The 23,412-nt window shown below is 45.1% G+C and overlaps 1 protein-coding gene across 13 annotated transcripts in view; it reads right to left on the reverse strand.

Moving 5' to 3' along the window:
* LOC135913480 (activating transcription factor 7-interacting protein 1-like) overlaps positions 1-23,412 on the reverse strand; it is a 179,146-nt gene that overhangs the window by 127,166 nt on the left and 28,568 nt on the right. For 12 of the 13 annotated variants that reach the window (XM_070524533.1, XM_070524535.1, XM_070524534.1 and 9 more), the window contains exons 5-6: positions 9,997-10,209; positions 1,031-1,347 (exon numbers count right to left, since the gene is read on the reverse strand). In XM_070524533.1, the coding sequence (XP_070380634.1) occupies positions 1,031-1,347; positions 9,997-10,209 (530 nt within the window). The remainder of the gene's footprint in view (positions 1-1,030; positions 1,348-9,996; positions 10,210-23,412) is intronic. The other variant, XM_070524529.1, reaches the window with a different exon arrangement.

A 23,412-nucleotide genomic window follows, 5' to 3' on the forward strand; every position in this document is an offset into this window, starting at 1 on the left:
CACTTTCTATATCACGTGGAAAATCGCATGCATTTTTAATTTTTTATTTCGAACGGGGCCGGATGTAAAATGGATATATCGAACTCCGCCGCCCCAGACCAAGTGCGCTCTATTGACAGGAGGCGAGCTTTCCCGCAACGCTCTCGAAGATAGCGGCGGCGTGATGGGCGTTCCAGACTGGTGCGTACGACAGATCCCACATCGGTTGCGCGCGCCATTTGAACGTAGCGGCGTACACACACGGCGGCTTGGAGCCAGCCACGGCCGGTCTCGAGAAGAGCGCGCGCTTCTCTATAGCGCACGCTGCCCGGCCGTGAGCCAGCCCGGCCGCCTCAATCACGCGCGCCCGCGCCCCCGCCGTGCGCGCGTGATCGAGGCGGCCGTGGAGCCAATTGGAGCGCTTTGTCGGTGCTGAGCCACACAGCATGTGCATTGAGGGCTTCGTTGGCGGTGACGACAGCACCGGAACAGTGGCGGAGTTAACAGACGTGGAGATCGCGGCAGAAGTGACTGCTGAGCGGCCAAACGAAGACGCTGCCGAGGCTGATCCAGCAAGCCCTGATGTTGCCCCGCTCCCGACTGCAACTGAGGCTGTAGCTGCTTTGGCCGTTGTACGCCGCTACTGCGGCGCAATAGAAGGCACTGGACCGTCTCTTGTGGACCGTTTGGAATATGTTGAGGACGCCATGGTCAAGCACGCGTTTGCCAATATGAAGCAGGCTACGCTGCTTCAGTACTTTCAGCGAACGAAATAAATACTTTGTTTGAAGCTTCGTGTGAGTATCTATTGCGCCACGATTGGTTCATTGATTGATTTGTGCTAGTTTTTGACGCGTTTTCTATGTGATTTTATATATCAAATTCTGGCTATATCGAACTATTTTGCGATCACCGCGCTGTTCGATATATCGAGGTTCGACTGTACAGCAACTACAACTGCATTCAGCTACTGGCAACACAGAACATGTCAGGCAGAGAGGTGCAGTCAAACCAGTTAAAATATTTTTAGTACACTCTAGTCAGGACTCACTCGGCTCCGGCGGGCATTGGCACACTTCTCTTGCTCGCACACGAACTCATTAAGCTGCTTCTGCAACTGGAATGACCTTCGCCGCCACCGCTCCAGCGCTCGGTGCAATGTATCGCACTTCTTCTCCATCGGCTGCAGCAGGGCAGTGGCCTGCGCCACCAAACACTCGCGCACCCGCCGTGACACGTACTGTTCCAGCTGCTCGCGGCTCAGCACCACCAGATTCGGACCCACAGGCACACCCATGGACCCCCCAGACGCTGCTGCCACTGCTGCAGAAGCTGCAGGGGGATCCGTCGCCTGCTCCAAGTCCCTCCCTAAAAATAAAGAGACCGACAAACCATTGAAGTGCATGCAATCGACAGGGCACAACAGTGTGCTCAGCAACCTGAGTTGGCATCAAAGGGATTCACTGTAGACCAGCACAGACTGAGCGGCGCATGCCCAGTGCTCCAAGTCTGCATCAAAGATTTTCTTGGAACAGTGATACCTACCCAGTCCTGCATCTACTGTGACCCACGTTGGCATGAAAGAGATTCATTGAAGACTGGCACATACATACACATTGCTATATACTCAGTGAACCATGTAGATCCAATTGTTGGTTTCAAGCCCTGCAACAACAGCACAGCAGCTGGATGTGCTAATAATTACTAACTAGTGACCGAGGTAGTCGGGAAGTTGGTTAGATACAAACATACATATCATATCTATTAGAATTTAGGTGGAAAGTGTTTTTCAAATAATCATATGCCAAACTCAAGTGTTGGCTTAGATTTGGGTATTTAAAAAAATGTGCCAGTTTTTAATTGAAATTGATATGGTGCATAGCTACCACCATCTAGAAAAGTCAGTATCGCAGCCGCTACTAGCTGCGCCAGTAGCCAATTGAAGTACGCAGGCGACGTTTCCATCTTGACCCGTGTCAAGTCGGCATGTGACGTGGCTACAGGGGCTAGATGGTGTGGCGTGGCATTGTTTTAATGGCACCAAACAGGTGATGCCACTGTAGTGCCACTTTCAAATGAAAAGTTCTAGCTGTGGAGGCATCATCAAACGTTCAAGCTGGGTAAGACTTTGACATCGATGAGAAAAACGTCCATCGTTGGAGGGGGCAACGGGAGATGCTTTGTGCGCACGCTGCAAGGATGGCATTTGATGGCTAGCAGCAATGACAATGTAGAAAAAACTTGGCATGTTCATATTCAATAAGTTTGTTTTTGTTTTGTGAATGCTGTTCTCGCTTTTTTGTTAGGTCTCATGCAAGGCAAGTTTTTTTCCCCCTGGCTTTGGGAAGATTTTCCTCGGGCAATGGACCCCTGGCAGCCTAGCCCCGGGCACCAACAGCAATAACTGTTGGACAAATAAAAGTTTATTCAATCCTATCCCATCCCATCCCCCGGCTTTGGAATTTTGGGGGTCAACTTAGAATCAGTGCCAGCCTAGATTCAAGTACATACAGTACATGCATACAAACATACATAGGTAGATAGATTGCCTTCGGAAAGTACGTCAAGTACCCTAAAAATGCTGAAGCCTAAAAACTTAGTTTGCTTTAATCAGCTTTTTCGGACCCCTGTTTATTCGGATATTTCCGCAGTCCCCGTGAGGTCCGAATAAACATTCGGCAACTGTATTATTAACAATGTCATCAGTGCACCTGTGAAAAGACACATTGCTCCTAGCCGTATTGACACCGAAAAAGTTCATGAGTTTAATACATACTTTGCTAACGTTGGGCCAGTTCTAGCTGATTGTATACTTCATCAGTCATGTGATACAATCTACCCATTAGCATGCAGTACATACTAAACCGATAGAAGATACTACAGTACAAAATGTATTAACCGATATGAATGCTAACAAGGCAGCTCATCACGATGGCATTATTATTAAAGCTTTCTAAGATGTTGACCTTCTCTGTCCTGTTCTTACAACCATATTCAATCTTAACATAGAATGTGGTATGAACCCTGAAACTATTGCTAAAGTATCTCCTATACATAAATGCAGCGATAATAATGACCCTGTAAGCTGTTGACCAATTTTGGTACTGAGTGTTATTAATACCGTGTTTGAGAAGGTCATTTCTATTCAATTAAAAGAGTACCTGAGCACCAACAATATTTTAAATGAATCTCAGCATGGCTTCAGAACTGGTTGCTCTATGTCATCAGCAGTACTAGAGTTATAGCAACATATAAACGAATCACTCCATAATAATTCATTAGCCTTAGTAATATTTCAAGACCTCAAGAAGGCTTTCGACACAGTTACTTATTCCATACTACAAAAGAAACTTGAATACTATTCTTTCAGTGCCGGTACTTTCAACTTATTTTCTAGTTATTTAACCAACTTACATCATCATCATCATCATTATCATCATCAGCCTGGTTATGCCCACTGCAGGGCAAAGCCCTCTCTCAAACTTCTCCAACAACCCCAGTCATGTACTAATTGTGGCCATGCCGTCCCTGCAAACTTCTTAATCTCATCCGCCCACCTAACTTTCTGCCGCCCCCTGCTACGCTTCCCTTCCCTTGGGATCCAGTCCGTAACCCTTAATGACCATCGGTTATCTTCCCTCCTCATTACATGTCCTGCCCATGCCCGTTTCTTTTTCTTGATTTCAACTAAGATGTCATTAACTCGCGTTTGTTCCCTCACCCAATCTGCTCTTTTCTTATCCCTTAACTAACGTTACACCTATCATTCTTCTTTCCATAGCTCGTTGCGTCGTCCTCAATTTAAGTACAACCCTTTTCGTAAGCCTCCAGGTTTCTGCCCCGAAGGTGAGTACTGGTAAGACACAGCTATTATATACTTTTCTCTTGAGGGATAATGGCAACCTGCTGTTCATGATCTGAGAATGCCTGCCAAACGCACCCCAGCCCATTCTTATTCTTCTCATTATTTCTGTCTCATGATCCGGATCCGCCGTCACTACCTGCCCTAAGTAGATGTATTCCCTTACGACTTCCAGTGCCTCGCTGCCTATTGTAAATTGCTGTTCTCTTCCGAGACTGTTAAACATTATTTTAGTTTTCTGCAAATTAATTTTTAGACCCACTCTTCTGCTTTGCCTCTCCAGGTCAGTGAGCATGCATTGCAATTGGCCGCAACTGACAGCAGCTGACCAACTGACAGCAGTATGTTAAAATTAATAACTTTGTCTTTGTAATCTTCTGTCAAAACTGGTGTGCCTGAGGGACCTGCCCTAGGACCCATTTTGTTTTCTTTATATGTTAACGACTTTCCTTCAGTTCTCACATCTGCCAAAGCTATCCTGTACGTGGATGATACTGCACTAGTGTTTACAGGCCAATCACTTTATGAAGTAATGTACATTGCTAATACAGAACTAATCTGGGTTTCATCACAGTTCGGAAAAAGTAAACTAACACAAAACAAAGCAAAAACTCACTACATGATTTTTACATTCAAGGCACAGCCGTGTTAACAGTGCATCTCTGCTGGTAATAGCGCTTTGGAGCAAGCGAACACAATTAAATATTCAGGTGTTACACTAGACAGTAGTTTGACCTGGAAGCCACAGATTGATAATGTATGTTCGAAACTAGCATCAGCATGCTACGGGCTCTTAAAGGCAAGGGCATGTTTCCACATTCCGACACTGAAAATAAATTACTTTTCCATCTTTCATGGCCATATCACATACTGTTGCGAATCATGGTCTTGCACATTTAAAACATACTTGGATTGAATTGTACGTTTACAAAAGAGAGCGGTGCGGATAATGACGTTTTCCAATCCATTCGAATCCAGCAGTTCCTTATTTTGCGGGTAGAAAATACTTCCTTTTACCCTATCCTTCGAAATGAAAGTCGCTATTTTAGTGAATAACATAATATGCCACACTCACTCATTGTCGTTTAGTATGTTTGTGATTCCTACACGAAATACTAGATATGACACTAACAAATTTCAATTTACTAGTTACCCGAAACACATACGGTCAAAGACTAATTCAGTATCACGGAACAAAAATATGGAAAGTCTTACCAATAGAAATGAAGAGTACCAGTAAATTTGTGTTCTCCATAAAAAGATTATATGTTTCAAAGATCAGTTAGGAATGTTGCACTGTCTTTATGGTGATATTGTTTCTGCAATCACACTATCTTATTGCTGCACTGACGTATGTTTTTTTCTCTTGTTTGTCATCCTGGTTAATTATGTACAACCAATACGCAATTGTTCAACTCTATCTTGATCGTTGCTGCACACACGCATGTACCGTAAAAACCCGCGTATAATACGAACCCACATATAGTACAAGGTGAAATTTCTGAAACGCGAAATTAAAAAAACAAAAGTTTTATCCGTGTATAATATGAGTTAGGAAAACATTTATTTAAATTGCGCTCCGCACTTCAATCGCTGTCTTCCTCAGCTGCGCTCTCTTCGGATAGTTCCTTGTCGGACATATCTTCCCAGAGGCACTCATCCTCTGTGCCATCGAGCAGGTTCGAGATGTCGCACTTCTTGGATGCGCGACGCACAAGGTCCTCTGGTATGCTGACCCATGCATCCACAATCCAATTGCATAGCGTGGATGGCGAAGCGCGCTTCAGCCACACGGTTGGCGTCACTGAGTGCATCCAATCTACGTAACACCACTTGACCGTGTCCTTGAATGGCTTGCTCACGCAAACATCTAAAGGCTGCAGCTGAGATGTCATCCTACCCCCGATAACGCCGAGTTCAGTGCCCGATTCGTGCAACAGCCTCTTCACTGAGTTGGCCAAATGGCAACTACATGCGTCCAGCATGAGGATGGACGGGAACGACAACAGTGCATCAGGCCACCGACACCAGATGGACTTTATCCAGTCGAGCACAACATTCTCTTTCATCCAGCCTTTCTCATGGCATCTCACGACCAAATTTTTTGGCAGCTCCACGTCTTGTGCTTGAAGACGACATAGGGCGGGAGCTTATGTCCATCTGCCGTGCACGACAACATGACTGTAACTCACATTTTCTCGTTGCCGGTGGACCGGACATAAACTTGTTTAGAGCCCTTTTCATGCACGGTGAGGGGCGAAGGCATGTCTAGATAAACCAGCGTTTGGTCAGCATTGCCGATTTGCCCTAGCTGGAAGTTCTTGGACTTGCACAGCAAAGTAATGTGGTGTTGCAAAGCCACAGGCAGTTCTTCGAACAATTCGGGCAGCTTTTGCGAAATCGAAGTTCGGCGGCGGCGGCGTTTCTTTTTTTCAATGAAGAGCAGAAAAATAAGGCTGGCTAGCTATTTGCTGTCTTATGTGTAGCTAGCTAGCTAGAGGCATGGCTTGTGTACGGGGCTTCCATTTTGTCGTCTGCTTTGAAACATTCCGCAACCACTTGCACACTGTACGGTCCATGCCATCCGCTGTGCGAATGCTTGAGCAAAAAACAACCTTGGAGAGAAGGCATGGGCTGGCCAAGTAACTGTATGGGTTTAAGTGTTCAGAGCATAACATTAGGGAGTTTAAAGCCTGCCAGCCCCCCATTTGCATCCTACATTCAGCTCCCAAGCTTTGCATTTCCCGGCCTCTACGGATAGTTCAAAGACGTCATTAGACTTTCCTTGCTTGGCGTGTTCTGGCACCCGACAAGGCAGCGAGGACATCGTTTTTGCATTGCAACTGCAATTTGTTCACTCACACAATAAAAACAGCACAATCTACCCCAGTTTTATCGCTAAGACACACATGTGAAACCGAATCCCTACGTGTACTAGATTAAGCTCTCACTGCCGCTTTTATTCAAGAAACAGCACTTAGAAGTATGGTTTTATTACAGATATCTGTACAGTAAAACCTCATTAAACCGTACCCGCTTAAACAGTAGTTTTGTTTTAAATGTAGTAAAGTCAAATCCCCGACTCAGCAGCCATTGAGCATAATGTGTTTTGTATCCGCATAAACTGTACCAGCTTATTGCGTACGTATTGGTTAACATGTAGTGTTTCCACTTTTCATCGCACAAACACGGTGGTACGTCGTCAACATTGGGCGGCCCGGCAGAAAAACAAGCCTCAGAGATCAGAACGACCTCCAAGCGCCCTGTGCATTTGTGTGTGAATCCACATCGCCATCAACATCAGTTCAGCTCCGTGCCAGAGAGCATTGTGGCGTCGTGCAAGCAAGGACTTGCATTACTGCCAAAGCTCGGATAAAAAAAGAACGCCGGGTGCTCAGCATAGAAGAAAAATTAGACATTGTTTATGCTATCAACGTGACACGAAGTCAACTGTTGACTACGGTGTGTGGCATTTGGAATGCAAAGAAGTTGCTCGGCAGTGCTGCTGCGTCCGCAAAAAGATGTCGGCTGCGAGGTTCGACTTTTCGCCATTGTTGCCTCTGATGTTGCCAAAGTGTCGCCTAGCGACAGTGATGAGGACGACACGGGAAGCAACAGCACGGGTGATTCAGGCCCTACTGTGGCAGAAGCTGCGCGTTATGTCAGCGTCATGAATGCGATCGTTGTGACGAGAAGAGCACGCTACAATGAAAAAGGCGCCCTGTGACTTCTGCAGTGCTACCGCGCCCGTGCACGGAGAATATGCAATGCTAACGAGGAATCTGCCATGCGAGTGTTTGCCGAGAAGAGGGGGCTGGCCGAAAAGCTGGCTCGCAGCTTCAGTAAGTTTGAGGCCGCTGTCGTCGCTACTAGGGAGCAGCGGCATCAAACGAATATAACACTTTTGTCACGCAAAGTGAATAAATACTGCATGTCTTTTTTCCCTTTCATCGCACTCTCTGCAAGTTCAGTTTTTGACAGGTAAGTGAGCAATTTCATGTTATTTCGGTCAAGAAGTACTACCGTTTAATACATACTTTTTCTGAGCTCCAGCCAACTACAGTTTAACGAGATTTCACTGTATGCACAATAACCAAATATGTAAGAGGATTGCCTTACAACACAATACTGTTTTCTCAAAGGGCCCTTCACCAGACCTCATAGCAAATTTTGGTTATACGGTGAAAGTTGTTACATGTCCTCTGCCACACAAATTTTTCAAATCGGCACATTAATAGCAGAGATAGAAATATTTCAGTGTGGCGAACCCATGATTTCAGCAGGCAAGCTTCACCGCAAACAGACGACGCTCTCTCCACTTGGCCCGTTTAGCCTCTGCAAGCGAAATTCCTTCCCTGCGTTCTCCCATACTCATGCCCATACTGGACCTCAAGGATCACGTGACGATACATCACGTGCCCCGCCTCCATTTTTTTTTCTCTTTTCTTTTTTTTTTTTCTTTTCGTGCTGCGCACTTCCTCTGACAGCATTGTGCACAAGCTGTTGTGATTGTCTCGTTTCGCGCAGCACACGATTTTGCACGCTGTGCACAAGGAAATATGCTAGCGGTATAATTCATTGCTACACAAATACTGAAGTAGAACAAGCAAATCACAGAGCATGATCACGCGCTGGAACGTGGTAGAAAATGGCATAGTTTCGGTACCCGAGCACATGACTGCACGACCGTGGGAACAAGCAGACGAAATGGAAGTACCTACATCTCTCTGGCTTCGGTGCGAAGTAAAACAAAAATCATGCAGACATTCTGTTTGCGTGTTTTATTATTTCTCTAAACTTCAATTCGTCAATTGAAGCAACAGGTCACACAAATAACAGATGTTGCCTTGAACAATTCTCGAAGTCACGTGTCACAACGAGCGACATCAGTGCGGACACGAGTACATAGGCGCAGGGACACGAGTATGTCACCATCCGGCTTGGAGCACGGTCGCCGTGAGGGAAAGGGAAAACGGTGTTCGGATTGAAATTTCAGACCTTTCTGCAGTGCGTAGTGATGTAATTATTTGCAAACATGATCCGTTAGCGCGCATTGTATGCTCTGCTCTTGTCAGTTCAAAATGATCAGACCTGGTGAGGGGCTGTTTAAGGAGTTCAACCTAGTTTTATCGCTAGAATAAATTTTTGAGGCAAACGCAACAACACAATGAAGACTGGAAAACTAGAAGCTGCAATGCGCAGAACATGCAAAAATGATGCAGCGCACTTATTGAGCAGTAGGAAACATACCAAATTGCCATTGTAATGTACTACAAACGCTAGGCAACTGCCACCCTTCTGGCCTGCTAGTTATTTTTTTTTATTACAATACCATGAAGTATCCAGATTCTAGAAAATGAAAAGCCCTTCAATAGAAAAAGCTAGAAAATAAACAATGCTGCCCTGCTTTTCAGATCTTTGGCATGGCGACTTGCAATCAGCATTAGAATATTTCAATACTAGCATAAACCTTCATATGAGGCAGATTTAACTTGTTACAAGAACAAAGAAATACGTAGATACGCAACCAACACGTTGAAATAAATTTTAAGATTTCTTGAAAGGTTTAATTCTGCGCAATAGACAAACGATCCCATCGACAGTAATCAAAACTGGGTCGATCCTGGAAGGTGTGTAATCAAAGGTTGTGATCTGCTGGGCCGATCCTGATAGCAGTAGCGCAGCAGGGAAATGGCGATGGGGTATAACATTCTGCATTTCACTGTCTCCGGGATCTGCCCAGTTCAATCAGTAGCAGGCAAGGAAAGCTTCACACTAAAACAAGTCGCATTGTATCAAACCTGCCTCTTTTACATCTCCATGCTTGGGCCACCATCATGAGGTGAACATTCCACTCCATAAAACGGCTACATATGGCTATTCTTTTCTTCGAAAAACGTGCCAGGACAGGAATCGCCTGTCAGATCTACTTGCGTGCGTTTATAGTACCGATGAATTCTGTATGGCCCTTACTAAGGTTGCCTATTATACCCGACATGTATGCACTCTGAAAGAGTTATGTTTTCTTTAGATTTTCCAATACTATGTCCTGTGCAGCATTTCTCTCAAGCCGATACCGGCCTAGAAAACTCGGCATGAAACCCAGGGGGAAGTAGGCAAAGAAAGTGAAAAGTGTGTGCTGCCACGGCACCTACCATCATCCATGTCGAGCTTGAAACGCTTTGGCTTCCCAGACTCCGCGTCGATCATGCTCAAGGCCCGCTTGAGATCAGCCAAAATGCCATGGTTGGATGCTGATCGCTTTGGTGGCTTAGAATCCACGTCATCAGCATTGCAGTCTACAGGATCAGGGTCATCCGGATCTTCATCCTTTAGGCCAGAGACTTGCACAGCAATGCCAATATTGGCTGCAGAAAGGTCAAAGTCTCAAGCTACATGCTTCGACTCACACTACAGGCAATGAGTCAATTCCTCCATCACAAATTAAAGCACAAACAAATCAAAATGGCTTGAAGCACATCTGTCCTAGCAGTACTGCAGCAGTTTAAGAGCATGGTACAGGATAATCTACAATCTGTTTATAGTTGTATTCTTTCAAAACTCTATTTTCATTTACTTGAGGGGAAAAGGCTGATCATAGCTGAAAAAAGTAAGGGACCAACTTAGGTGTGCCACCACAGATTTCAATGTATCTTCTAATATTAATGTAGTGGAGTCCACTTGTAACAACATCAAAAAATACAAAATATCCAATCATTATAGCCAACTTTTATTTTTTTTATTACAGAACCCACAGCACCAGTGTGGCATTACAGTTACAAATCGTAGGGAACAACACCAAAAGCTTTCTCAAGATCGAGAAAAACCGAATCAATAGAGCAGCCGTTATCTAATGCACTTGCTATATCATGTGTTAGTTCTGTTAGCTGGGTAACGCAGGAAGGACTATCACTATGTCTGGACTGCCGCTAAAAAAAAAGCTTCCGAACATACCTCTGTAGCTCCGAACCCAAATTTGCCACTTGGGCTAAAGAATAGACATTGTAGAAAGTAGGCTGTTAAAGAGAATATGTTTATTCAGATTTCTAAACAGTGTGTCAAGTGTTAGGCACACCGAAATGTGTGTCAAGCATTAGGCATGCCAAAATAGTCAGAAATATGCACTAGCTTTCGTGGCAGTTTCAGGTTTACAAATGCAGTGTGCACTGCCTCCAGCTGCTGCGCAAGCACTGGCAGCAATACTTGAGCACGCACGAAATCAAGGAGCGATTTAAGAGGAAGCTTTAGCTCGGGCCTGTTAGATATGGAGCTGTTTCCTGCGATTACTTCGAGTTCCCCAGACCACATCGGATTGCAGCACAGCTAATTGAGGAACGCAGAAGCAGGAAAACGCATTCCAGAGGAGACACGTGCAAACAAGTTGGCGGCCCCCAGGTCGTGTGCCGCCGGGATTAGAAGGGGCCCTGGGACAATGGAGCTCAATCGTTCCCCTTCGCCTTTGAAGAAGGCATTTGCCACCACTGCGGCGCCGAGCCACCGGTAGCAGGTGGGCCCTTGTGCAATGGAGCATGAGCGCCCCCCCTCCTTCTCCTCGTTAGAAGAAGTGCATTGCCAGTCTGCGAGGCAAGAGCGCAGTACCGGAAACAAGTGATCAAGAGTGGAGGACCAGGCACTGACTCTCTTCGCCGGGTATGAAGCCATCGCACGGGCGCCTGCCATTGGCGGAAAGTGGCGTCATCGGAGCGGACTCTCCTATTGGTCGAACATGACGTGACTTCTAGTGCTCGAAGGGTTTATAAGAAGCCTTCCAGAGAGACCTGAGCATTCTGGAACATTCCCTGTTTCCCTTGATTCACCTCTCTCGAACTTCTTGCCGCGGGCCGCAGCGTCCGAGTTGCTGCCGGCCCGTAATGACTGTACGAATGTTAAATGACTCTCACCTCCCTGTACATAATGTAGAATAAATCCTCCCAAGTTTGTGGTTTTCATCCCGAAGTCCCGTCCTCCAACCCCTACATCTGGTTGGCAGCGGTAGGATCGCCTCCGAATACATCAGCTGGTGGCAGCGCTACGGATAAACCTTCGTCTAGAGAGATCCTAAGGAACCGGGAAGAGCGAAGAAGAGAGAGCCTTCGTCGAAAGAGGTCCGAAGAAACTGGGAGTAGCGAAGAAGGAGCGAGCCTTCGACCCAGGGAGTCCGGAGGAACCGGGAACAGCGGACAAATGAACCGGATGGCAGGGTGCTGCAACCGTAAGTGAGCGCGTGGTTTTTTTCCTTATGATTCGCCAGACTCAAAGGTTGTGTGTTCAATTTTGATAGTTCTGGGAATCGGGAGTTTGATGCACTGTGTATTTGCACAAATTAATTAAGGAAAACAGTTTTAACCACCTGTCGGGGCAGCTGCCATGGATCTTAGAAGGTTGACGTGGTTAGACTTGTTGTTGGTGTGCGACGATTTGGGAGTTGAGGCGGACGAACGGATGAAGACGCCAGCTATCATAAAAGCGATTAACGATAGTGGCAATGATGGCAAAAGCATTGAGCTTGCTTGGGAGGTGATACAGGAGCCACGGGAGCGAGAGCGTCGTGTACGTTTGCGAGAGCGTCGTGAACTTAGGAGTAAGCGTCAGCGTGAAGAACGCGAGAATGAACGGAAGCATGAGCTTCAAGAACTTACTCTTAGGTGTGAGCGTCACGGACGTGAGAATGAACGCGAACTTGAGCGTGAACAAAAATATGAGAGAGAGAAGGCAGCACTGATCAAAGAGATACAGCATTGTGATCAGTTATTGGCACAGAGACAACGGCTGTCTGAGAATTCTGTGGGAAGTACAGAGCGAAAGAATGAGGAAGCATCTAGCAGATTTTCGCCAGAAGCCGACGAAAAGAGTAGTGCCTGTGAGATTAGCTGCAGAGTCATAAGTGAAGGGAAAGGGCTAGCTGCTAACGATGCCTTAGTGGCAACAGAGGCCGTTAAAGGCCGCAAGGAGAGCGATGAGGTGCTGTGCCAACAGATGACTGTAGAGACAGCTAGGCCAGCTGCGAACAAATTGGCACAGTTACCGAGCGTGTGCGTCGCTGGTAATGTTAGCGAGGTTGCTAGCGGAAAAAAGGGTACTGTTGACGCGACAGACGCGAGCACCCATGTCAAGTCAGATCTGCGTGCAGAAGTGAAGTGCGAACTGGACGATGCAGTTGAGAGTAGTTCTCGGGATGGCGAGCTCCGTAGTCCACGAGAGAACAACTGCATTGTTCAGGGATCGGTGCGGCTCTCCGCCAGTCTAGATAGCCTAGAGAGGGATGATTCACTGATTAATCATTCGGACTGTGCGCGTGAGACAGCGATCGATACCGACGGGCTGTCTGCCGATGCACAGCGTGAGCTGGGCAATGTAGTAGAGGACAGTTCGCAAGAGTGCGAGTTGTCTAACTCGAGTAAAGCCTGCTGCATTGTGCCAGAGTCGGTTGAGCTGTCCGCCAGTCGAGGCAGAGCGAGTGTTGATTTAAGTGAGAATCACTCAGACTGTGCGGGTAAGAGACCGATCCGGGCCGACGAAATGTGTACCAGCCAGCACGAGGCACGAGAAGGCGACATGAAGGCGAGTGCAAAGAGAAAGCGCCGTAAAAAGAAGCGCGGTAAAGACCGAAAGTCGGTAATTAATGTAGTGCCGCCAAAGATGGCGAGAAACCCAAAAGGGCAGGGCGCGAGGAAGAAGGTGCGGTCGTCTAGGACGATGTTGACGCATCCAGAACGTTCGAGCCACAGGTCAAAAGGGGACCGCGAAGAATGTTCTGCACGGACGCGGACAAAGGGCACGGGGCAGTTACACTCCTCGTCGTTCCGTAGTTCTTTTCATAGCTCAGCGTGCAGTTCGAAGAAACGCAAGGTGGCAGGACGAGACCAGGTGGGGAGTAGCGACGCGGTCAACCGAGTTCGTGTTGAAAGCGGGGCGCGGGGACGCAAATTGGCAGGAGACCGTAACGTCTTGGGGGAGCTGATAGTGAATCAGTCCTTTTGTTGTCTCTCGGCAGCCAGAGTAGCTTTCAGACCACGACCACCGCGAGGACGGCTCAAAGTATGAGTCAGACGGAAGCGTTTGGAAAGGGAGGCCAGGAGCGCTTCCGTAGAAATGAAGTGTGTTGTTTTTTTATTTTGAGCATCGGAAAGTTTTTCGCGAATTGAGACTGGGATTTCTTTCAACGTGTAAGGTATGAGCTTTGTTTATGTTTTAGTTTGAGAAAGCTCCGAGATTTGAAAGATGCGTTTTATGTAAACATGTAGTCTCGCGAGATGCTCATTAATAAGTAGATAGGCTTTTTTTGTGTGTGTGAGTAACCTGAAGGTCAAGGTTATCGTCGAAAGGCCTATGGTAAAGCGCGTGTGTTATTTAACCTTCTTTCTTTTTAAGTGTTTTTGAATTTTCTAAGGTTAAGCGCGTAGATTTTCAGTGAGTGCATGATTTGCACGGAGAAGCGTTCTTAGTTCCATTAGCGCGTGTCCTGTGTGGACGGAAGGAAGCAGATTTAAGACTGGGTTGCTCGTGTGTGTTGAGGGCAGCCGTATTCTGACTTCTCTTATAAGTACGCGTGGAACGAGTTAGTAGAAGACGCATCATTTTAGGAGTTCTGCGGAGTGTGTAAGTCCCGCGAGTTTAATTGTTCGTTTACGTCACGTGTCCTGTAGGACTTTCAGGGAAGAAACGTGAGTAAGCGTAATGAAAAGTTTGCCTATGACACAAGTATGCGTTCTGAATAGTGACCACAAGGCTAGCGCGCTTGTGATTACGTACTTGTGAGGTTGACCAGATTGTTCAGTGGCACCATTACGTGCGATAGGTATGCCACTGCGATAGATTGAAAACATGCTGTTCGTGTAGTTAGGCCACTTAAGTTATGTTCGGCTGTTTTCATTTGTTGTTTGCATCGTCAACGACATTTTGTTTTGCAACAACAGTGGTACTCTGGTCTTGTCGGCAATCGAAGGGAAATGGATAGCTGTTTGGAAGGGTGGTTGGAACTGCTTTGTCAAAATTGGGGAAATAAAAGATCAGGGTTCATTTTGACTCAGTAATAGCCTGGCGAGTCAGGGGTGAAGAGCCTGCGCTTGCACGTGGTGCAGCGCTGTGTTGTTTGGTTTGTTTGACGTTTGTTTTCCAGGGCCTAGGATCCCGAAGTTCGTCAAACGAGGCTCGACCCCAGTACCCTGCAGCTTCTTTCAGCGTTCCTCATGGCCAGCGAATTGAGTTCACCGGCCATTCAGAACAACCGGGGCGAGGACGAGCTGTTAGATATGGAGCTGTTTCCTGCGATTACTTCGAGTTCCCCAGACCACATCGGATTGCAGCACAGCTAATTGAGGAACGCAGAAGCAGGAAAACGCATTCCAGAGGAGACACGTGCAAACAAGTTGGCGGCCCCCAGGTCGTGTGCCGCCGGGATTAGAAGGGGCCCTGGGACAATGGAGCTCAATCGTTCCCCTTCGCCTTTGAAGAAGGCATTTGCCACCACTGCGGCGCCGAGCCACCGGTAGCAGGTGGGCCCTTGTGCAATGGAGCATGAGCGCCCCCCCTCCTTCTCCTCGTTAGAAGAAGTGCATTGCCAGTCTGCGAGGCAAGAGCGCAGTACCGGAAACAAGTGATCAAGAGTGGAGGACCAGGCGCTGACTCTCTTCGCCGGGTATGAAGCCATCGCACGGGCGCCTGCTATTGGCGGAAAGTGGCGTCATCGGAGCGGACTCTCCTATTGGTCGAACATGACGTGACTTCTAGTGCTCGAAGGGTTTATAAGAAGCCTTCCAGAGAGACCTGAGCATTCTGGAACATTCCCTGTTTCCCTTGATTCACCTCTCTCGAACTTCTTGCCGCGGGCCGCAGCGTCCGAGTTGCTGCCGGCCCGTAATGACTGTACGAATGTTAAATGACTCTCACCTCCCTGTACATAATGTAGAATAAATCCTCCCAAGTTTGTGGTTTTCATCCCGAAGACCGTCCTCCAACCCCTACAGGCCCAACTCAGACGCGGCCTATTCAAATACATGAAAAACACAAAAATGCTTTTCTGAGATAACCGCTGGACTAATATTAATGAAATTTGCTGCACTTGAGACCTTGTAATTAAAGTTCTTTGTCTGTCTGTCTGTCTGTCTGTCTGTCTGTCTGTCTGTCTGTCTGTCTGTCTGTCTGTCTGTCTGTCTGTCTGTCTGTCTGTCTGTCTGCACTTGAGAGAAAAGGTTAAATTCTAGTGACTGTTGGAAGCGGAATTTTCGATTTAGGACCTGAATTTTATTGAAAGAATTTTCAAAAATTAAAAACAAACATAGAAGCACGAAGTTTACAAATTAATAGCTCTCCTTCAAAAACAGATATCGCGGTTCTCTCAATGGCATCCATTAGATCATTCAAAGCGGACAAAGTTGATATTTCAATTTATATATTACATGAATTTGTTAAGTTGCATACAAAGGTTTTGCAAAAGCTGATTTTACACATTACTAAATTTTTTTAGAATCATGTGGGACATATCAATTTTGCCCGCTTTAGATGTATTATGAGATGCAATTAACAGAATTATGGTATCATTCTTCCTTGCCTAGTTACAGATTTGTAAACTTGATAGCTTCGTTTTCTGAAAATTTTCCATCTTTGCTAATTTTGAACAAAAAATTGACAACCTAAATAAAAATTCGAAACCAACAGTGACTAGATTTTAAGTTTCTTTTTTTAAGTGCAACAAACCTCATCAAATTTGGTACAGTGGTTGCTGAGAACAAATTCTCCTTTTACATGTATTTATATAGGAGCACCCGAGCTAAAGCTTTCTCTTAAACGGACCCTGAAACGATTTTGCCGATTTTCTACAAACGTACTGAGTCTTTATAGTACATTAGAGCGTGTAATATATTATAAGGTATTAAAAATGCACATCGCTGCCAATCGCAGCACACTGCTCGGTGGAATTTTAAGCTGCCTCTGCCCATATGACGGAAATCACCCATATGACGTCAGTGGGGCAAGCTATCCGATTGGCTGGCCAGGGTGCGTGATCGATATTTTTTCCAACTTTATGATAACCAAATGATGTTCTTAATAGTTGGAATGTTAGGTAATTTGTTTTTATAAAAAGAAAGTGACATGAAGAGAATGCACAAGAACAATTTTTCGGTACACTTAAGCATTCCGGCACAAAGCAAGTGTCATCTGCTTGTGTTACAACGTGCTCCATCTTTGACGAGAGCTCTTCCATGGTCAAGTTTAGACAAGTCAGAGCCTTATGCACATTCTTTTTACCCTGATGTCCCTTTTTCTTAGCACCTTGCTACATTCTGGTGAAGCTCTCTTTTCTACCACCTATATTGTCATTACAAACAAAACAATGCAACATGTTCTTTAAAATCATTTTTGAGTGCCTGTGAACAGCTGCTTACGAGAGTTTAAGCAAAATTTACTTTGAGTTTTTTTTTTAATTTTGATTTTTAAATAGCATTCATTTTCGTTAAAGCTTCACATTTGAGGCTATTTGTAAAAACGATAACTTGTGATACAGCAACAATATTCAGCACAATTGTTGAATAGGTTGAGATCGCGCAGTCCACCAAATTTCAAAAGGCTATATAGATTGGTTTAGATGATAAAAAATCGTAAATATAGCAACTTTTGAAATTTGTAGCAAATTAAGCAGTTATTCTAAAACACTTGTTTTGCATGGAAGCCTCAAACAGTGTTAGCTGACCGTTCTTTACGTCTACGTTTTACAGACAAAAATATATTCTTTGTAGCTGTAATATATTGTATTTCACATTGTTCTGAATTTGCGAGAATGCCTTGTGCATGAAATAGGCACCTCCACACTGGAGAACTTCACTATCTTTTTCCTCCTAAAATATTCATTTGGTAAAAGAAGCCACATTTACTTTCGTGCTACCGAGTGATTTATGTGCATAAAATATTCAATTGAATCTAAAATATGAACTTTTTGACCCATGTTGATCTCTCATGAAATCACCCAGTAGTGACATGCTATGTCAGCGGCTTCCACCGTGTTAGCTTCACTATCAGTGCGGGTTTTGCCCTGGTGCACAAAGGCTGCCTTTCCCGTTGATCTCAATGCCCAGTGGTTCCAGCTGTCATCATTGCAGCACTCCCAGTTTTCAGAATTGTCGATATCGCCGACTGTATAAGCTCATACTTCGAGTATAGCAAAATTTGCGCTTTGCCGACACCATCTTCTAAAACTGGGCTGTCCGCTGATGGTCCACTGCTATGGGGCTGCTTCCGCGGCGCATTACTGTAGTCGCTGAGAGATTGTAGAAAGGACAGGCTCCAATACACCGCTTTTCACTTTCAGACTTTCTTTTTTTTTTCTTTCTCTTTCACTGAATGTGTATGGAGCATGCTCGTGGGCAACGTGGATGTGAAGTAGCTGGCAACAACTTGTAGTGCGCTGCACAAACTCGCGACGCTCTTCATGGCTTTCACACTGGCGCATGGGCAGGACATGCTGCGCAGTAATGGAATCAGATAAGGGCTTGCATAGGGAAACCTTTAGCCCATCTCGACATTGTTCGTTAAAGAGGAAGCTTTAGCTCGGGCCCAGCTCCGTTGTGGCGTATTCAAATACATGTAAAACGCAAAAACACTTTCCTGAGATAACCCCTGGACCGATCTTAATGAAATTTGTTGCACTTGAGAGAGAAAGTTAAATCCTAGTGACTGCTGGAAGTGGAATTTCAATTTATAGCCTGAATTTTGTGAAAAAAATTTTCAAAAATTCAAAAGTTCGAAAGAAATAGACACACGAAGTTTGTAAATTAATAGCTCTGCATCAAAAACAGGTATCGCGGCTGTGAACGGCATCCATTAGATCATTCAAGGTGGACAAATTCAATACGTCATTTTATATCTTATGTGAATTTGTTACGTTGTGTACAAGGGTTCTGCAAAAGCTATATTTTCATATTACTAAATTTTTTGAGATTCATGTGTAACATACTAATTTTGCCGCTTTAGAGGTACTACTAGATGCAATTCACAGAATTGTGATATCATTTTTCATAGCTGAGACACAGTTGTAAGCAGGGTAGTTTAATTTTCTGAAAATGTTCAATTTTTTCCAATTTTTTATAAAATATTGATGACCTAAATTAAAGGTTCGAAACCAACAGTCAATAGACTTTAGGGTTTTTCTTTCAAATGCAACAAAGCTCGCCAAATTTGGTGCAGTGGTTGCCGAGAAAAACGAATTCTCCTTTTACATGTATTTGAATCGGAGCACCCGAGCTAAAGCTTCCTCTTAAGGGGAACTTTGCAACGCAAATGTGAAGCAGCTCAGCCCATATGGTAAACACCGTCCAGAAGGCAAAATTTTGATTATATGCATATATGCATATAATGCATCCCGCATTATGCATCCCGCATATGCATCCCGCAGAAGCAACAATGATGCTGGCAACAATGATGCTGGCAACAATGATGCTGGCAACACAGCGAAGCTACTGTTTCCTTACAACAGCAGAAAAGAATAAAAGTCAACAGCAACCCATGGGTTGCAGCTTTTGTAGTTTTCTGACTAACTGCAAGAGTACTCAATGCATCCTCAAACCACGTGACACATCAGTTGTATTTGGTATGCAGTCATAACACATTGTTATACCGTATTTACTTGCATAATGATAGCACTTTTCTGTCAAAAAAAAATTGACACATATTCAAAGGTGCGATCATTACGCGAGTTAAATTTCCCGCACAAAGAAAAAAAAAATTTTTTTTCATCCTGCATTTGTTGCGGGATGACAACAGGTCAGCAAATAGGCGGCTGCCGCTGTATGTAGTGCGGGACACCAAAACAAAAATGGCGGCCGGCGGAGCAAGCCGAACACGCCAAACGCGATTTTTCTCCTTCTCATGAGTACGTTACATGCATTGAAACAGCTTCTTCCATATCGGTAATGAATAATATCTTTAATATCGGCAAGTTTGCGGTAATAATGTAGCCATGTCCACTTTGAGGGGACAGAAACAGATGGGCGTGCTTAGCTGCCAGTGACACAGGAACACATGGCAGGCATGCTGCGAAAACTGCGGCATTTGTCTTCACTACTATCATAATACGGCATGTTTCCGCTAAGGGTGGACGAATATCTTAGCTGCGTTACAAGCGTCAGCAGATGAATAGGGTACACCTAACGTATCAGTGTTAACATGGCTGCTATCGTTGCCGCTCACGATTTGTTACCTGCCCACGAGTGCAGACGAGAAGAATAGAAAGGCGCCTTTTTTGTTGTTGTTGTTGTTGACCACAACTATTATAAAGCCTACACATAATAAAGGCAAGTTTGGTTGTAGCTTTCTTTTTGTCATGAAAGTGCGGAAAGTGATGAAAGAAATGAAATGGGGCATCTGCTTAAGGATGTTTGGTGCATGCAGACCGCTTGGTTTGTCTTGGAAGAGTTGTTCGCGAACGTTCGACAAATGGTAAGTGTGATCATTACACGGGAAATAAAAAAAAGCGAATTTTGACGACAAAATTCAGCCGTGCGATCATTATGCGAGTAAATACGGCATATTTTTTTTTTCTCATAGCCCTAATGCATAAGTTGGTACTGTTCATTATCATCCATACCAGTATTTTCACTCCCCTTCCTTTTTCCCCAGTGCAGAGTATCAGACTAGAGCGCACTAGCTAGGGGGGGGGGCATATTCTGTAAGAGTCCATTTAGTGGACTGTCCATTTCGGCCGCTGATGTATGCAGCTGTACGAGCGAGGATGAGACGAGTGGCCCTAGCCAATCAGCAGCGGCCAAAATGGACAGTCCACTAATACCCCTGCAGGTCGACCTCTGTTTTTACTATCAATAAAATCTATCTGTCTTGATAATCTTAAGTCAACTCATCATTTAACCGGTAAATCCTTTATGTGGTATCATTATAAGTGGACTGCACTGTATTTTCTGTGCTTTGAGGCAGGAACACTTGCCAGAACTTACTGTGTTGGGTATGGCTCTTTCAGAGTGCCATGTTTGTCTTTTTTACTAATACTAAATACAATAAGCCAGACCTTAAGCACGCACTCTCAAAATCTGTGACGTCAAGGCAAGCTGGCACTGAAACTTCACGATGGAGGTGCCACCCAGTTTTTATTTATTTTATTTTGTCCCTTTAGAGGTATGCTGCTCCAAACCTCAACGCAGACAGCTACTTCGCCATCTTCGCCAGACAGCTTTCATCTTAACCCTGATGTAGATAGCAAGGAAGGCAACATTGCGGTCGGTCTTCCAAGCAGACAAGTGATAGTACAATAAGAAGCTATGGGAAGGAGTGGATGGAGTCAAGTGGGTGCTGTTAGGCCAGACCACAGGTGGACTGGAGTATGTGTGTGCCCACTTTCATTTCAGCCTGAGCAGGCGCTGCGAGAACAGACTTGTTTCTACACTGCCCTTGCGCAGGCATTTGTGAGAAGGCATTGCAAGGTTGCCCTTGCCACCCTCTGCGACCAAATAAAGCGGCAAGTCAAAGTGCACGTGAATGTGTTCAGACATCCTGGCTCTTTTGATGCACCTAAGTAGACCAAGAAGTTTGTCATGCTTGCATGCAAAAAAAGAAAAGATGATGAAGAAAACAAAATCTGCAAATGAAGTGCATCTACAATCACATTTGGCTTACTACTGGACACTGGAGACAAGCCAGAAAAACTGAGTCACTTAAGTAACCTAACATTGTTTGAATGCGAAGGCATTAAGACTTATTTACCGTATTTACTCGCATAATGATCGCACTCGCGTAATGATCGCACCCCTAAAATTTGTCGTCAAAATTCGATTTTTTTTATTTCCCGCGTAATGATCGCACCCCGAACTTGCCGCAGCGATATGTCGTGTGCTAAGTCTAGCGAATAATGATCGCGCTTACCACCTGTCGAATGCTACGCGAACGACTCTTCAAGACAAGCCAAGCGGCCTGCACGCACTAAACATTCTTAAGTAGATGCCTCATTTCATTACTTTCATCACTTTCCGCACTTCCATGACAAAATGAGGTACAACCAAACTTGCCTTTATTATGGGTTGGCTTTATAATGGCTGATGTCAACAAAAACAATAAAGGCGCATTTCGATTCTTTTCATCTGCTTTTGCACTCGTGAGCACGCAACAAATCGCGCGCGGCAATGATAGTAGCCACGTTTACTCTGATACGTTAAAAGTGTGCCCTATTCATACGCCGACGCTTGTAACACAGCTAAGATATTCGCCCACCCTTAGCGGAAAGTAGTGAAGACAGATGCCGCAGTTTCCGCAGCATGCCCGTCATGTGTTTCTGTCACTGGCAGCTAAGCGCGCCCACCTATTACTGTCCCCTCAAAGTGGACATGGCTACGTTATTGCCGCAAACTTGCCGATATTAACGATATTATTCATCATTAATACGGAAGAAACTGTTTCAATGCACGTAATGTACTCACGAGAAGAAAAAAAAAATCGCGTTCGGCGCGTTCGGCGCGTTCGGCTCGCTCCGCTAGCCGCCATTTTTGTTTTGGTGTCCCGCACCCGCAATCTCGCATCCCGCAGCAAACGCGGACGAAAAAAAAAAAATTTTTTTTTCCCTGGGAAATTTAACCCGCGTAATGATCGCACCCCTGAATTTGCTTCAATTTTTCTGACAAAAAAAGTGCGATCATTATGCGAGTAAATACGGTAAGTCATCACCTTAAATGAAAGCTCCACCTTAATCCACCTTGCTCTAATTTGTACCAACCTTAATCCACCTTGCTCTGACTTTATCTAGCTTGCTCTAATTTGGACCAACTTTAATCTGCCTTAATCCTATTTTGGGAGTGGACCACGGTATCCGTCCGACACTCTGGCTGTCAACTGTGGGATTTTGCAATGCGAGCTGCAGCAGGTCGAGCACCGGGAACATAACATTGCTTGGTCACGTGGGCTTTGGTATTATTGGATGATAATGGACGCCGGATTTGCCACTTCATGGGGCATATAATGCTTTTGAATAAAAACGGAGCACCACAAAGCACAAATGAGACACTTGCTAACCAATTCATTTGTTTTGTTCCCCCCAGGGGTAACCAGCACGTAAGAAATCCTATGTTCCTCATATTGCAGTGGAAAAAACACGTTGAGGGGCTAGTTGATACGTAGCTTTGCTGTCGTTGTTGTTTCTTCATTGGTGCGCTGTCTCTGTTGGTGCTTCATCTTTTGATTCCTAATATTGCTCATTAAATCCATCATAATCAAATATCCGTACCGAAATATTTTGCTTCATTCATTTTTGCACCTGCTAGGAATAAATGATGCGGGAATGCTAACTGCAATGCTTTGCACTTCTGATACTAGTCATCTGAAGTCACAGAAAAGAGAAAGATGCATCGCACTGCTTCTATATAGGTGGGACTGTGCAAGATACAACCATTAAATAACTTAAAGCATTAGGAATAGTGTTCGGCAACACATGCCAGGTGCTTAAACCAGTGTGCCGAGTGTCTTTTGAGCAAAGGTCAGGGGCTCCCAGTGGACAAAGGGGCGGACTAGCAAGTGCCCCAAAGGGGTTTGCAAACAACAGGCAGCAACAGCTCCCAAAGCACAGCTCATACAAAGCACAG

This window comes from Dermacentor albipictus, chromosome 8, assembly GCF_038994185.2.
Source record: "Dermacentor albipictus isolate Rhodes 1998 colony chromosome 8, USDA_Dalb.pri_finalv2, whole genome shotgun sequence".
Lineage (NCBI taxonomy): Eukaryota > Metazoa > Arthropoda > Arachnida > Ixodida > Ixodidae > Dermacentor > Dermacentor albipictus.